Source organism: Chelonoidis abingdonii, chromosome 17 (genome assembly GCF_003597395.2).
Source record: "Chelonoidis abingdonii isolate Lonesome George chromosome 17, CheloAbing_2.0, whole genome shotgun sequence".
NCBI lineage: Eukaryota > Metazoa > Chordata > Testudines > Testudinidae > Chelonoidis > Chelonoidis abingdonii.
The window spans coordinates 9,681,690-9,697,131 of NC_133785.1; the positions used below are offsets into that span (position 1 = coordinate 9,681,690).

The following is a 15,442-nucleotide window of genomic DNA, read 5'->3' on the forward strand; positions in this document are numbered from 1 at the left end:
GAGACCCACGTCTACTGCTCCATTCCAGCCCCCCCACCCCATCGCAGATCTCCCCATCCCCTCCCAAGTCCCCCCTACCCCCCAATGCAGCACATGGAAGCCTTGTTACAAAAATGAATCCACGTTTAATAAATTATTCCTGACCTCAATAAATAATGAAGACAAATTCCAAAGAGAAACAGCAGAGTCCCCCCCGCCCCGCCACACTCCAAGCTCCTACTCCTGGGGGTGGGACAGTCTCTTTAAATACAAAGCTCTGAGATCCGTGGGGAAAAGGGGGGAGCCCAATACGAGCCTCCACCCCGGGGGATGAGGGGGCAGGGATTGTTGCACGCTCGCTAGCCCCTGGCTGTGCAGCGCCCCCTAGCCAGCTCCAGTGCAGGGCAGGGGCGTTACATGACTGGCTCTGGGGCAGACAAGGGTGTGATTGTGTCAGGATGGGATTGCGTGAATGGGGAGAGTGGTGTCTGGGGGGTGGGCTTGTGAACGTGTGTGTAATGGAGGGGCAGGTGAGTGCGTAGGGGGGGTCTCTGGTGAGTGGGTTCATGCATTTGCCTGGCTGCCCGTACGCGTCTAACCCACTCCTGCCCCAGATGGGGCTCTGCCTTCCTCCAGTGGGGGCTGGGCTCTGTCTAGCCCCTGCTGCAGCCTTAGCTAACACCTGGGCCTTACAGCTCAGCCAGCAGAAAGGTGGCAGCTTTAAGAGCCAGACCCTGTGGGTCCCTCCCTGTGGTTGAAGCTCCAGCTGGGGTGTTGGGACACCTGGGAACTCATGAGGGCACAAGGGGGCACATGTCCATGGCTCGAGGGGGGGGGTGCATGTATGGGGACTCCTGTGGGGTGTGCCCGGGTCACGGGCTGTGAGCAGTATGTGTGCAGTGCTGCCTGAGAGGGGGTGTGGATGAGCGTGCATATGGCTGGGGGACGGGGAGGGATTGTGGGCAGTGCCTCTTTCTATGCAGGGAGAGGGGTTTCTTTGCTGTCACCCCCCAACAGAAACTAGCCCCATCCCTTCATTTTTGGCTCCCCCACACTCCCACCCACCCCTCATATCTGCACCCTCCATGGTGGTGGGGGAACCAAATTTAGCACTGGAAAGAAGGGGGGGGGCTGGAAGACATTAAAATGGGGGGAAGAGAAATTCCCCCTCACCCAGATTTTGCAGGACCATTAACTGTAGAGGCCCCCCCATTTGGGGGAGGAAGGAAAAAAAAGGTTAAAAGCCAAAAACTCCTATTGCATCTCAGATAAATAAGAAACCCCCCTCCCCATAATTCTCCCCAGCCCCCACATATCTCCCCCTCCCCCCAGAGGAGGGCATTTTAAAGAGACAGTAACCAGCAGCCTCATGAAATGAACCAGCATGGTACAAAAGCGAAGGAGGCACCCCCCACTTTGGAGCCCCTCCCCAAGTCTTTAAAAATAAATATCCCCTAATGGAAGACTATTCTGATTTACTAAACTGTATTGCCCTGGAGGGAGTGTGTGTGAGGGTATCTCTCCTACACTGGGCGCTGGGGGAGGAGACCTCCCCGTCCAATGTAATCCCCCGCCCCCCGTACACAAGAAAGGTGCTACTGTCATTTTAAGACATCAGTCAGTATAACAGGTTGACGGTCAGGTATGGAGCAGCAGAGTCCAAAGAATATGGGGTGGGAAGGCTATGGGGGCCCCCAAAACTCCATCCATGTTGGCGCTGTGAATCAGTCTGGAAGAAAGTCTGTGATCATCCTGAGTTTTCAAAAAAAATCTGCTAGGTTTTTTTTTGTTTTTTGTTGTGGTGGTGGGGGGGTTGGCCTGTGTTCCTCCCAAATCCCTGTAGCACCCGCCCCCCCCCGTCCCTTTCTCCGCAGCGGACTTCAGCAAAGCAGCACCCAGAGCGGAGAGGCCAAGGGAACAACAGACCACAGGGACCCCCAAAATACACACACACACCCCCAATAAATAGCAGGCAACAGCCCTCTCCACTGCACACACACGCAGAGATTAGTCTTGGGGTAAAAACTGGCCCCTCTCCTCAGCCCTCTATCAACGGGCACCTGGGGGCACGTGGGGCACAAGTGGGCAGGATGGGCATTGGTGCCCTGGTATCTGGCCCCCAAGCCTGGCCTGTTGGAAGCTCGTCCATCCGTCCAGTTATTGCACACGCTCCCCTCCCCTCCCCGCCCTGAGATGGGTGGCCTGGCCCAGCTCAGGCCCCCCTCACACCTCGGTCTCCACTCCAGTGAGCTTGAGCTTGGGGGTGAGGATGCGGGGTGTGACCCCTGCGTTGAGATCCATCTCGAACTCCAGCAACTGCCCCATGAAGTTGAGGTTGGGTGAGATGATGGGACGTTTGCCTTTGACGTACTTGTAGGCATCGCTCATGGTCATCAGCGTGTGCTTCATCAGGTAGGCGATGACGATGGTGGCTGAGCGCGAGACACCTGCCTGGCAGTGGATCAGCACACCCTTCCCCCACTGGTGTGCCTCCTCTGGGGGAAGGGGAGAGATGAGGGGTCAGCACCTCTTACCAGTCCAGCCCTGTACACAGCCCTGCACCAAACCTCCTCCAGCCCCCATTATCCTCAGCACCACCAGCCCAGCTACCTGTCCTTTGCACCTTCAACTCCCTGCATATCCCAACCCTCTACCCAATCCCCTGCACCCTCACTATGCCCAGCACCCTCAACCCCCCGCATATCCCAACCCTCTACCCAATCCCCTACACCCCGACTATGCCCAGCACCCCTAAGCCCCTGCATACCCTCAACCTTCTACCCAATCTCCTGAACCCCTGACTCTGCCCTGCACCCCCAACCTTGCTACCCAATCCCCTGAACCCTCCACTATGCCACCACCCCCAGCCACTGCACCCCAACCTTCTAGTCTATCCCCTGCACCACCACTATGCCCAGCACCCCAACCCCCTGCATACTCCTAACCCTCTACCCAATCCCCCGCACCCCCAACCAGGGCCGGTGCAAGGAATTTTTGCCTAGGGCGCGAAACTTCCACCTTGCACCCCCCACAGCTAACCCCACCCCACCCACGGCAGCTAACTCAGCCCCCCACCCGGGGAGCTGCCCTGCAGCAGATAGCCCCCCACTGTGACAGCTAAACCCTCTCCCCCAGTCCCCCCACGACAACTAACCCCACCCAGGGAGACTCCTTCGCCCCCGGCCCGGCAGCTAACCTCGCCTGGGGAGACCTCCTCCCTCTCCCCCCCTGCCATGGCAGCTAACCCTGACTTTAATTCTCCTCCTCCGCCCAGGTCTTCGCGGCGCTGATTGGAGGAGACTTAGAGCTGGGCTGGTGTGCTCAGCGGAGGAGGCAGAATGGAGGTGAGCTGGGGGCAGGGACGCTGTTCCCCTGTAGCGCCCCCCCCCCCTCGTTACTGCGGGCACAGCCCTCCCCACACACACCCCCACCAGCTCACCTCCACCTCCTCGACTGAGCGGCGGCTTTTGAGCGCGCCCCCAAACCACTAGGCGGCCTTTCCTAGTCTGCCTTAAATGGTATCTCAAACCAGCCCATGCCACCCCAACCCCCTACACACTGGCACCCTACTATGCCCAAGCACCAACAAGCCCCTGCACCCCCCACTATGCCCCAGGCCAACCCCCACCCCCCTGAATGCCCCCAACCCTCTACCCAATCCCCTGCATTCCCCCAGCCGTGCTGTGCCCCCTCACATGCTGGCCCCTCTCTTCAGGCTGGGGTGTGGGGGTGGGGAGCGGCACAGTGTTCAGGGTGGGTGCAGCCTCCTGTCCCCAACCCTCTCTACTCCTGGGGACACCACCCCAGGCCCCCTCCCCGCTCCCGAGCTGCCCCCCATACCGATGAACTCGAAGGCCTCCTCGAAGTACTGACGCAGGTCCTGGCGGCTGTTGTCAGTGGCAGGCAGGCGCTTGTAGCGCAGGTGCCCACTCTGGGCGTGGTAGAGGGGCAGGTGGGTGGTGACATTCAGCACATGGCCCACGTTGAGGCTCAGCATCTGCTCCAGGTCCTGCGCGTCGCGCTCGTTGCCCAGGAACAGGAAGGGCAGGATGGGGCTCAGCTCGGCGCTCTCCAGGTCGGGGGTGAGGGGTGGCCCCCCAGGGTCCCCATCCACCCCCTCCAAGACCCCCACAGCTTCCTCCAGCGACTCTGATGGCGGCACTGCCACACTCCCTGCAGGCAACAGCTCAACATCACAGGGGGCACATGGACCCACGCTCAGTCCTGCGCCTGTCCTGAACCCCCTAAACTCAGACCCTGGCCTGTGAACCCCCACCCTCAGACCTGCCCCTGGCCTGAATCTCCCAAACTCAAATCCCTGGCTTCAGAATCCCCCACACTCAGCTGCCCCTGGCCTGAATCTCCCAAACTCAAACCTTCCTTTGGCCTCAACCCCTCAAATTCAGACGTGCTCCTGGCCTGTACCCACTAAAGTCAGACCACTGAGAGCCCCCTGCCTGTGAACCCTCCAATCTCAGAAGCCCCCCAGCTGATGCCTCAAATTCAGACTGGCCCAAATTCAGAGCCCCCCAGCCTGTGAATCACCAAAATCAGAACCCCTCTGGCCTGAGGCCCCAAATCCAGATTCTCTCTGCCTGACTCCCCACTCTGACAACCCACACTCAGCCTTCCCCAGCTGAAACCATCCCTTGAGAACTCCTGAAACTCAGTCTCTCCTACTCTGCCCTGAACCCCAGACTAGAAACTCACCCCAGACCTTCCAGCTCAGACCCTCCCAGCCCAACAGCTCCCTGGTTTATGAATCCCCCAAAGTCAGGGGAGCCCCTTGGCCTGAGCTTCCAAACTCCAGCCCTGCCTCATAACTCAGCTCAAATTACAGCCCTGGAACCTTCAACCCAGCCGGATTGCAAACCTCCTCTACCCCAACCTTCAGCACCTGAGTCCCCCCAGCCCTGTACCCTCACCCCAAGCACACCATGCACCCCAGTTCCTGACCTTTGACCCCAAAGACCCTGAACACAGACCTTCAAGCTCTGAACTACCCCCACCCAGACTAACCCCCCAATCTCTGACCTTCTCCCCACAACCCTTCACTCCAAATTCTGAGCTGCACAAGGGGGGTAGAGAAAATGTCACCATTTCCCTGTTCTGTTGACTGCCCTCCCCCAGGGCTGGCACCCCCCACACCCACCCCAACTCTGCAGCCTGAAAGCACTGCTGGGCTGGGCTGGGCTGGGGGTGCAGCCAGCACCCTAAGGCCAGCTGGATAAAATGTGGTTGAGTTTCTCTGTGGGCCCAAACTGGGGTGGAGGGAGGGGGGAAATTCGGGGGGATGGGACAGGGAAGGAAGATGCTGGAGGGAGAGACATGTATGAGAGGGGAAGTCTGGGGGGAAGGGCCAATGGAACAAGGGGAGCTGGGGGGATGGCAGTAGCTCAATGCCTGGCTCCCATCACAAATGGGGGTCACAGTTTTGTCCAATGGGTGTCAGTGCCCCAGCAGGAGAGTGGGGGAGGGGCAGTGAAAGGAGTGATGTCATGTCACCAGCTGGGCTGAGATCAATCCCGTTCAACAGGCTCAGAGCAGGTGGGAGAGCGGGGACAGCCTGGGCCAGCTGCACTGGCCCCCCCACCCCTTAACTCTGCCATCTGTTCCCTATGGATCCTGCTGGGATGAGGTCAGAGGGTCCTGCGCTGGGGGATGAGGGGAGGCCATGGGAGGGGCAATACAAGGCTAGGGGGCGGGAAGGGAAGGCAGGGCGCACTGTGCAGGAGCTGGACGGTCTGGGACTGCAAGGGGTCTGGGGGTCAAGCCTGGGAGGGGGGAGGGTGCACTGGGAGGGGTGAGACCTGGAGATCAGGGGTGCACTGCAAGGTGTCTTGGCTTGAGGGGGTGGGGGGAAATCTCTCCCCAGCCCTAGGAATCTCTGTGAGAAGCCCTGTCAGGTCTCAGCCAGGACAGGTATGCTTGAGAAGACAGGTTTTCTCTTCTCCCTTCTGTGCACCCACCCTCTGTCCATCCTCTCCCCTATCCAACCCCCTGCATGCCCACCACAGCCTGCCACCTCCTGCCCCCTTGGTACCACCGTCGCCACATGCCCACCTACCTCTCCTGCCCTGCACCTCCTTATTGAGCGAGTCCAGCACCAGGTGGAGGTTCTGGGCGGGCAGGGTTTTGGGGGGCTCAGGAGGGGCCGGAGGGGCAGGGGGCTCGCCCACTGCAGCACAGCAGCCGTTCTGCTGCTCCTTGGGCCAGAGGCGCTGCAGGGAGTCGTGGGGGTCCTTGGAGGCCATGAAGTCCAGCACGGACAGTTTGCCCTGTTGGAGGCGCCGCCTGCCGGCCGCATCCGAGACACTGAAGTGCATGGCGCCCTGCAGCTGGCTCTTGGTGTACTGCATCAGGTTGCGGCAATCCAGGATCAGCGGCGCCCCCTGCTGCTGGGTGCGGGAACGGCTCATCTTCTTGGCCAGCTCTTCAGGCCAGATGGTGCGCACGCTGTAGTCATCCTCGTCGTAGCTGGAGGGGGGCGAGCTCCTGGCTGAGGGGTCGTAGGCCACAATGGGGTCGCTGCTGCAGAAGCTGCAGGAGGAGCTGACTGACTTAACTGAGGGGTTGCATGCCAGGCAGGCCAGGGACTTGAGGGCTGACGGGGTGCAGGGCAAGCACCCCAGCTTCTTGACCGAGGGCGGGGAACAGCTGAGGGAAGCCAGACTGGAGCGGCATGACAGGCACCCCAGGGAGCGCAGCCCCGGCTTGGGGCTGGTGTCGTCACAGCGCATCAAGCGCCAGCAGCCCCGGCAGCCGCCTTTCAAGGGGTGCATGGTGCCCGCTCCGGGGTTGGAGAGGCAGGAGGAAGCGGGTGACGGGGGGTCCCCCCTGGCCGGCCGTGAGTTTTCCTTAAAGCAGCGCTTCTTAAGCTTGGCTTGAGGCAGCAGCACCTTGAGCTCCGGCCCCCCGCAGGACCTGCTGCCGCCGTGCTGGAGGTCAAGCTGCAGGGAGAGGTTACGCTCCCGTGCCCGGCTCTGCACGGCCCCCACCGTCAACTTGATGTCGATGGTGTGGGAGTGAGGGGGTGGGAGGCAGGCCTGGGGCTCCTGATAGGGTGGGGCAGCCCCGATTCGGTCCTTAGGGAGTGGGTGGCTCGGGGGTCTCCGTGCCCGGGGTGACAGGTGCTGCTTGTCGGCAGGGAAGCTGTGATTGAGGTGCAAAGCCAAGGTCTTGGGGCGCTGGAGGACAGAGAGGCGGTCTTCCAGGGGTGAGGGAGGCATTGGGAAGGATGACCTGCAGAGATAGGGGAGAGAGGGTCAGGGGGGTGTGGGATACTAAGGGGACACAGAGGAGTAGTCCCCACACCAATGGTCCTCTCCACATGCCAGCCAAGCTGTGCCTCCCTGCACACACACACACCCTGCTAGGGACACCAGGAGTGAGACCCAGCAAACTCATTTCACACTCTCCCCAAAGCGTTTTAACCCTTCACGCTCTAGCTCTGATATTTCAGGTGAGGTCCAGTCATTGCAGCCAGGGTCAGGGGGTGGAGCACTAGAGTCCTGGCTCCCTATTGGCTTTGCAGTTAAATAGTCCCTCCCCCGCCCAGGGTGCCTGCATCCCAGTGCTGGGAGGGGGATCGCTATACAAACCATAGCAACTGGGGGTAGGGGTGGGCAAGAGCAGCTGGGTTGGGGGGTGCTCTGGGCAGGCCCTCCTGGTCCAAGTTCCTGGTTGCAGATTCCACCCCTCCCCCATTTTGGTGCCTTATCAGTTCCAAGCACCCCATGCTCCCCTGAGGCTGAGTCAGATTCAAAGAGGCCAATTCGTCTCCGTTTTCTGCACCAGCAGAGATTAACCCCCCCTCCCCTATGCCTTGGTGGGCTCCGGCTACCAGCAGCCCCACATCACACACGTGGCCGGGGTACTGGGCTCCTGGGGGGAAGCGCATCCCACTGGGGCCATGAAGGAATCATGTGGGAAATTACACTCTGTGCCCCTCCAACACCAGCACTCCATCCCCCCATCCTCACACAGCCCCTCCCCCCATTTCCTGCCCCCATGGCAACTCTGACCTCCCCCTACTCCTCTCTTTGTCTCCCAATGAGGGTCCATGCCCCATCTCCCCTTCCATTCTGACCCCCTCTCCAGCCGCCCCCACACCTGTGATGGTCTCTGCTTTCCCCACAACCCCCTGCCTTGTGTCAGCATTCCCCTGTGACTGTCCTCCATCTGGCCAGCCCTGGAGCACTGGCTCCCCATGCTCCCCCAGGACAGCAGCTGTGCTCTAAAGTGGGGTGACAGGATCGGCTATTCCCATCAGCGCCTCTGGCAGCAGGGGGAATGTGAGGGACAGAACTGCAGAATGAGGGGGAGGGGTTCCCCCCCACTAGAGAGGAGTGTCTGTGCCCTTCTAGCCTGGGATCTTTCCCCAACAGACCAGGGGCTATCGAGGCCTGCAGGGCCTGGGCTGAGCTACCCTTAAGGACACCCACGTGCATCCACATGAGGGGAAAGCTATGCATAGGCCTATGGGCTTACACACTCCTGCACACTCAGCCACATGCATACACAGATGCACGCTCACACGCTCTCCTGCACATGCACTCAGACACACAAGTGCACAGATGCACATTTGTGTGCACACTCATCTCCATGCACGCACATGCCTATGTGAAGTCAAACTCACATACACCCCTGGCACTCACCCCCATGCACACTCACATTTGTACTCATGGACATGTGTGCTCACATTAGTGCCTGCTCACACCAGGGCACACTTCATCAGGGCACACACTCATACTGGTGCACACCCACCTCAGTGCATGCATAGGCACTTACATCAGAGCACACAAACTGGTGCATGTTCATTCCAGTGCACGCCCATGCATATATCAGTGCACACTCCTACTGGTGCACGCTCACCCCAATGCATGCCCACATGCTCTGCTCTTTAGCTGGCGAGCCCAGGTCCCTGGGGCAACATGTTTAGTTCCTCTCTGAAAAGCAAAATCACGGAACCTCTAAAAATACCCAGCTGAGCTCAGGGGCTGGCAGCGCCCAACAGGGGCTCGTGCTTCCTCAGGTTACCACCCGGGGGTGAGCTCACCAGCTGGCCCCAGAAATGCTGGGCTGGGCAGAGTGAGGTGAGAGGGCAGGGGAACTGTTCAGACAGCTGTCTCCATCTCTGTCACCAGGGGGCAGCCCTAGTGCCATGAACCAAAGCACCCCCAGCTCTTGGGGACAGGGGGCTGTATCCTTGGCCACCCCATCTCCCAGTATGTGATACCCATTGCCAGCCAATCAGCAGTAAAGATTCCCTGTGGATTCTGCCTGGTTGGGGAGAGGGCTGTTCTGCAGAAATTCTGATTGGCTAGGGACCAGACTGCTTTTCTAGCTGGGTGTGGTGGAAGGGACAGGGGCAATGCTGCTTAGCTGCTCCTGTCCCTCTGCCCCCCACCCCACCTTCCTGCTACAGTCTCGTCCTGTCCCTAGACCTCCCTCCAGCTCCTGTCCCCATGTCACTCCTCCTACTCACTTACCCTCCCCTCCCCTCTCCCTGCACGCACACCCATAGTAGAGCTACAGCCCCGATCCCATAGGGTGGGTGTACCCTCTCCCACATTTTGCCCCATTCTAAACAGAGAAATAATCCCAGTGTTGGGAGCACGTGGCTCTTTGGTAGGCAGCTGCCTGCCTCTGATGGAGAGGTTGGGGGTAATTAACAGGAGCATGAGGTGGTTGGGTGTTTGTGTGTGTCAGGACAGGCATGTGTGTGTATACGCATGCTGAGCTGGCTGCATGGGCACATCACGGGGGGAGAGGGAGTGTGCACTGTGGGATATGTACCTATGCAAGCTTTTGTATGTTGTGTGTGCACTTTTTCTGCGTGCTGTGGTGCAAGCATGCACCAATGCGAGGGTGCATCTGTCTGCAAGCTTTGGCATGCTGAGTTGTGCGAGTCTGTGTTTGTGCACTTGTGCCTGATGTGGTGAATGTGTATTCTGGTGGGTGCGTGCACTTTGCAAGCTTTGGCATGTTGTGGAGGGTGTGTTGTGGTAAGCACGTGTTGTGGTTGGTGAGGGTGTGTGTGCAAGCTTTGCAGGTTAGGGTGGGTGTCTATTTTTGTACACCTGAGCATACGCATGTGCATCTGGGTGTGTGTGTCACAGCATAGGTGAGTGCAATCATGCGTGTTCCTCCAGCAGTCATTGTCATGCTCATGCACACACATATGGGGATGGGGGTGTAAAGCCCAGGAGTTCATTGGCCAACCTCAGGAGTGCCACCAGTAACTTCCCCCCTGAGCCCCTGAATATGGTATCACAACCCAAAAATAACCCTTTGTGTCACTGCAGCGCTGAGCATAGAGTGGGCACAAGGTCCCACGGGCCTCCCAGCTCCCTGTAAGGTAAGGTCACAGCCGGCCAGACTGACAATACCCCCACTCCCACCATGGCACTGAGCCATGAACCCAGTTACCTCCTGCAGCGGCAGGATCCCACTCAGCCCCCTCCAAGGCCTGACATCACACTTGTCCTGCACCCCCGGCCTGGCATTGCCTCCCATCCCCCCAGCCTGGCATTCCTCCCCATCTCCCCATCATGGCATCATCCCCTCCAGTCTGGCATTGTCCCCACTCTCCAACATGGCATCACCCCCTCCAGCCTGGCATTGCCCCCCATCTCCCCGACATGGCATCATCCCCTCCTGTCCTGGCATCATGGTTCTCCATCCTCCCCCCCGCCTGGCATTCTCTGCCCGGAGTGGGAGCCCGTCTGTCACCCATGATCGCGGCTCCAGCCTTTCCCTCCCACGCGCCCCAAAGCTCTGCCGTAACAAGCCGTTCTGCCAGCCACCACAAGCTCTGCTGGGTGTCCCCGCTCCTGCACCCCTCTTTCCCGTGTCCCCCCCGTTCAGACAGCAGGATACCCCCACCCCGCCATTCTGGCAGCAACTCACCACCTTTGACAGCTTAACCCTTCCCTGGTTCCGACCGGTCCCCTGTCCCAGCTTCCTTCATTAGCGCCCGGCGCCCCCGCTCCCGATGTGCGCCCCCCCTACCCCACCAGCTGTATTACAATACATCCCCAAGCTGCTACCATGCTAGGAACCCCTACGCTGCGGGGGCCCCACTTTCGGGGATGTCTCCCCTCTCTCTCTCTCTCTCCACACACACACACACACACACACACACACAAACACGCCTCTACCCCTACCTCTAAATCTTTGCACCCTTGCCCATAAAGCGCTGCGCCCTTCCCCCACATGTTCGCACCCCGGACCCCTTGAGCCAGCCAGGTGTTTGCCCCCCTTTTCCCAGAACTTTCCCCTTCCCAAAACAAATCCCCCGGGGAGAAGCAGCTCCCGTGCCAAGCCCCTAGCACCACTGAGTGCCAGTCAGAGCCCCCCAAGTCCCCAGGGGTGAGGGGGTACAAGATACCCAGCCACCCTCTTACCTGCATCAGATCCCTACGCTGTAGCTTATACCCATGTGAGTGGAGGTTAGGGGGGTCCTTGGAAGCCAGCCTCTGCGTCCCCCCAGTGCCCAGGCAGGTTCCACCCCCCGGCTGTCTATTTACTCCCCCCACCCCCACCACTATCTGGTGCTGAAGCCTTGCTTTGATGGGAAGGGGGGGCAGGAGGCGGGGCTATGGGGGTGACATCATCTGTAGCCAATGAGAGCGAGCCCGGATCTCCGGGATGGTGAGGCACCGGGACACGTGACCTAAGCTGGCTTCATTGTGAAAGGAAGGAAGGAGCTGTTCTTGTCTGTGTGTTTGTTTGTCCACGGGGAAGGGCGCTGGAGAAACACAGGGACGGATCTACCTAACCCCATTGAGATCCAGATCCATCCACCCCCATGGAGAGCGACCGCTCTACCTAACCCTGTAGATACCCAGATCCATTCACCCCATGGAGAGCGACCAATCTACCTAACCCCGTAGATACCCACATCCATCCACCCCCATAGAGAGTGACCAAACTACCTAACCCTGTAGATACTCAGATCCATTCACCTCCATAGAGAGCGACCGCTCTACCTAACCCTGTAGAGATCCAGATCCATCCACCCCCATGGAGAGCGACCAATCTACCCAACCCCATAGATACCCAAATCCATTCACCCCATGGAGAGCGACCAATCTACCTAACCCTGTAGATTCCCAGATCCATCCACCCCCATGGAGAGTGACCAATCTACCCAACCCTGTAGATACCCAGATCCATTCACCCCATGGAGACCGACCAATCTACCTAACCCTGTAGAGACCCAGATCCATTCACCCCCATAGAGAGCAACCAATCTACCTAACCCCGTAGATACCCAGATCCATTCACCCCCATGGAGAGCGACCGCTCTACCTAACCCTGTAGAGACCCAGATGCATTCAACCCCATGGAGAGTGACTGTTCTACCTAACCCTGTAGAGACCCAGATCCATTCACCTCCATAGAGACAGACTGATCTACCTAAGGTGACCAGAGAGCAAGCGTAAAAAATCAGGGCAGGGATTGGGGGTAATAGGTGCCTATATAAGAAAAAGCCCCCAAAATCGGGACTGTCCCTATAAAATCGGGACATCTGGTCACCCTAGCTCTACCTAACCCTGTAGAGCCTCAGATCCATTCACCTCCATAGAGAGCAACCGATCTACCTAACACCATAGAGACTCAGATCCATCCACTCCCATAGAGGCCCAGATCCATCCACCCCCAATAGAGAGTGACCGATCTACCTAACCCCATAGGGACCAGATCCATCCATCCCCAACAGAGAGTGACTGATCTACCTAACCCCGTAGATACCCAGATCTATCACCCCCATGGAGAGAGACCGATCTACCTAACTCCACAGAGACCCAGATCCATCCATGCCCATAGAGAGCAACTGATCTACCGAACCACATAGAGACCCAGATCCATCCACCCCACAGAGCAACTGATTTACCAAATCCCACAGAGACCTAGATCCATCCATCCATCCATCCATCCACCCCGATAGACAGCAACCAATCTACCTAACCTCATAGGTCCCCTAGATACATCTATCCATCCAAGTCGATCTATTTATCCATTCATCCCCATGCATATCCATCTAACCAGATCTCCATGCAGCCATCCCCCCACATCTATTTATCTACTTATCAATGCCCATACACATCCTATTATCCAGCTAGCCATCCATTCCTGCACACATCCAGCTAGCCATCCACCCTATATACATCCAGCTGTCCATTCCCATACACATCTATCAAGGGACCTAACTGTCCACCCCCCTCGCCACCACCCTTTTCCTTACTGCAGCGCTTCCCATTGCAACACAGTTTATTTCAATCATATAACTATCACTCTCCCTCCTTCACTCTGATTTACAGATGGGGACACTGAGGCAATGTGGGAGGGAAGGGCCTTGTGCTCAATGTTATGCTGGGTGTCTGCAGCAGGGCTGGGAGGAGAACTCAGAAGTTCTGTGCTTTAAAGGCTGCATTACAAAGTGTGGGGGGGGCAGGGGGGCTTACATAAATTTTGCAAAGTGCTTTGAAATCCTGGGAGGGAGTCACTAAATTAGCATAATGTCTGTTTGTGTCTCTGTCCCTCCACTGCTACGAACCCTCTTTCTGTCCATCCCTTCTATGCATTAGTGCAGCAGGAGGAGCTGTGTATATCTGGGGTTCACAAGAACGGTAGGAACAGGGCTGGCTCTAAGATTTTTGCCACCTCAAGCAAAACAATTTTCCTGTGCCCCCCCAGCCCTGGCCCAACTCCACCCCTTCCCCGCCCCAACCCCTTCCCCAAATCCCCAGCCCCGCCTCCTCCCCCGGGAGCACCACATTTCCCCTCCTACCCCTGGGAGGGAGGGAGGAGAAGCGAAGCAGCGGCACACTTGGGGGAGGAGGCAGTTCCTCTGCCCCCCCGGGTTACTTCCTGTGGCCCTCCCCGCGCCCCCCACCACCGCAGCTCACCTTCACTCCGCCTGCTTCCCTGCGTGCGCCGTCGCCACTCCACTTCTCCCCATCCCTCCCAGGCTTGCCACAAAACAGCTGATTCGCACGGCAAGACTGAGAGGGAGGGGGAGAAGCAGAGCGACAGCACGTGCAGGGGAGCAGGCGGAGCGGAGGTGAGCTGGGAAGGGGAGCAGTTCCTCTGCCCCCCCCCAGGTTACTTCCTGCAGCCCTCCCCATGTCCCCCACTGCCACAGCTCACCTCTGCTCAGGGTCGGCTTTCCAAGCCAAAAAAAAAAGGAGCCAGAGTGCCGCCCCTTGGAAAGTGCCACCCCAAGCACATGCTTGGAGCACTGGTGCCTAGAGCTGGCCCTGGGTAGGAATCAAGTGAGCAAGAAATTAAACAGAACAGGGTCATATCCCCCTACACCCAGCCCAGCTTTTGACCTGTCTCCTGTATTGAACCCTTCGCAGCCGGTGGTTCAAAACAAATCTCCCTCACCACCCCGCCGTGCTGAGTGGGAGGGTGGGGTGCAGTGGGCCTAATGTGCGAGCCCTGGTGTGTCTCCAATGCTCACATGTCTGGTACCTTCTGCCAGAAGAGCTCTCTGTGCTTTGCCCACATCTGAACCTGATGTGTGAGAGCATGTTTCTGTGTGTGTGGACAGGCAGAGGTGTGGGGGGGAGATGAATCCAGGCACAGGAATGGGGAGAATCTGAGTATTTGGACAAGTGTAGGTATTTAATGTACATATGGTGAGAACTGTCAAGAGTGTGTGTGTGCATGTGATGTCATGTGTCAACAGACATGTATATGCCTGGGAATTCATGTGTCTGCATGCATGCACACGTGTGCATGGGGCAAGCATGGGGTCATGCATGCATGCACAGGATATGTATGTGTGCATATTTGTCTGTATGTGTTAAGCACGTAAGAGTGCAGATGTGTGACAGATGTGTTAAAGAATTAACACATGATAACACATCTTGCTCATTTTCCACATCCACTGAATCCCAAATCCATGCAAGCCACACCCACTGTACACGACCAACAGATCCCAAGCCCTGCAATCCACGCTGCCTCTCACGCCAACACCATACCACGCTCCCCCATCCCCAAGCGTCCTCCGGAGGGTTGGTACAGGCAACTTTGTCTTTGCATCTCAGTGCCTTTGTTTTGAATGCTGTGGGTTCCCTCCCACCAGCATCTCGGGAGGGGACTTTGACACAGGTGTGGCTGGTGACCACATAGCATGTTACTCACTGGGTGACACACACAGCTGAGCAGGGACATGCCCAGTCTGGAACTGGCTCAACGAGAAACTTCTTGAGCTGGAGCCAACAGCTCCAGGTCCCTGGCCATTCGTTGGTGAGGTCATGGGATGGGGGCGACTCAGGCACCACAACATCAGAGGCCAGATCTCCAGCTGTAAATTAGCCACAGCTCCACTGGAGTTAATGGGAACTAGAGCCCGACATGGTGTTCCTTTATTGCCTACTGATTTATACGTACATACATATGTACACACGTGTGTGTGTGTGTGGTAGACAGAACCCCATTCTGGACC

The 15,442-nt window shown here is 58.1% G+C and overlaps 1 protein-coding gene across 1 annotated transcript; it reads right to left on the reverse strand.

Annotated features, from left to right (window-relative positions):
* Nucleotides 1–1,251: 1,251 nt before the first annotated feature.
* On the reverse strand, nt 1,252–11,470 carry LOC116838741 (dual specificity protein phosphatase 10-like). Its single transcript, XM_032804173.2, has 4 exons — nt 11,388–11,470; nt 6,047–7,221; nt 3,820–4,152; nt 1,252–2,474 (listed from the first exon to the last, which is right to left on the reverse strand). The coding sequence occupies exons 2-4, from the start codon at nt 7,206–7,208 to the stop codon at nt 2,203–2,205; spliced, it is 1,767 nt and encodes a 588-aa protein (XP_032660064.1). The 5' UTR covers nt 7,209–7,221; nt 11,388–11,470; the 3' UTR covers nt 1,252–2,202.
* Between the last annotated feature and the right edge of the window lie 3,972 nt (nt 11,471–15,442).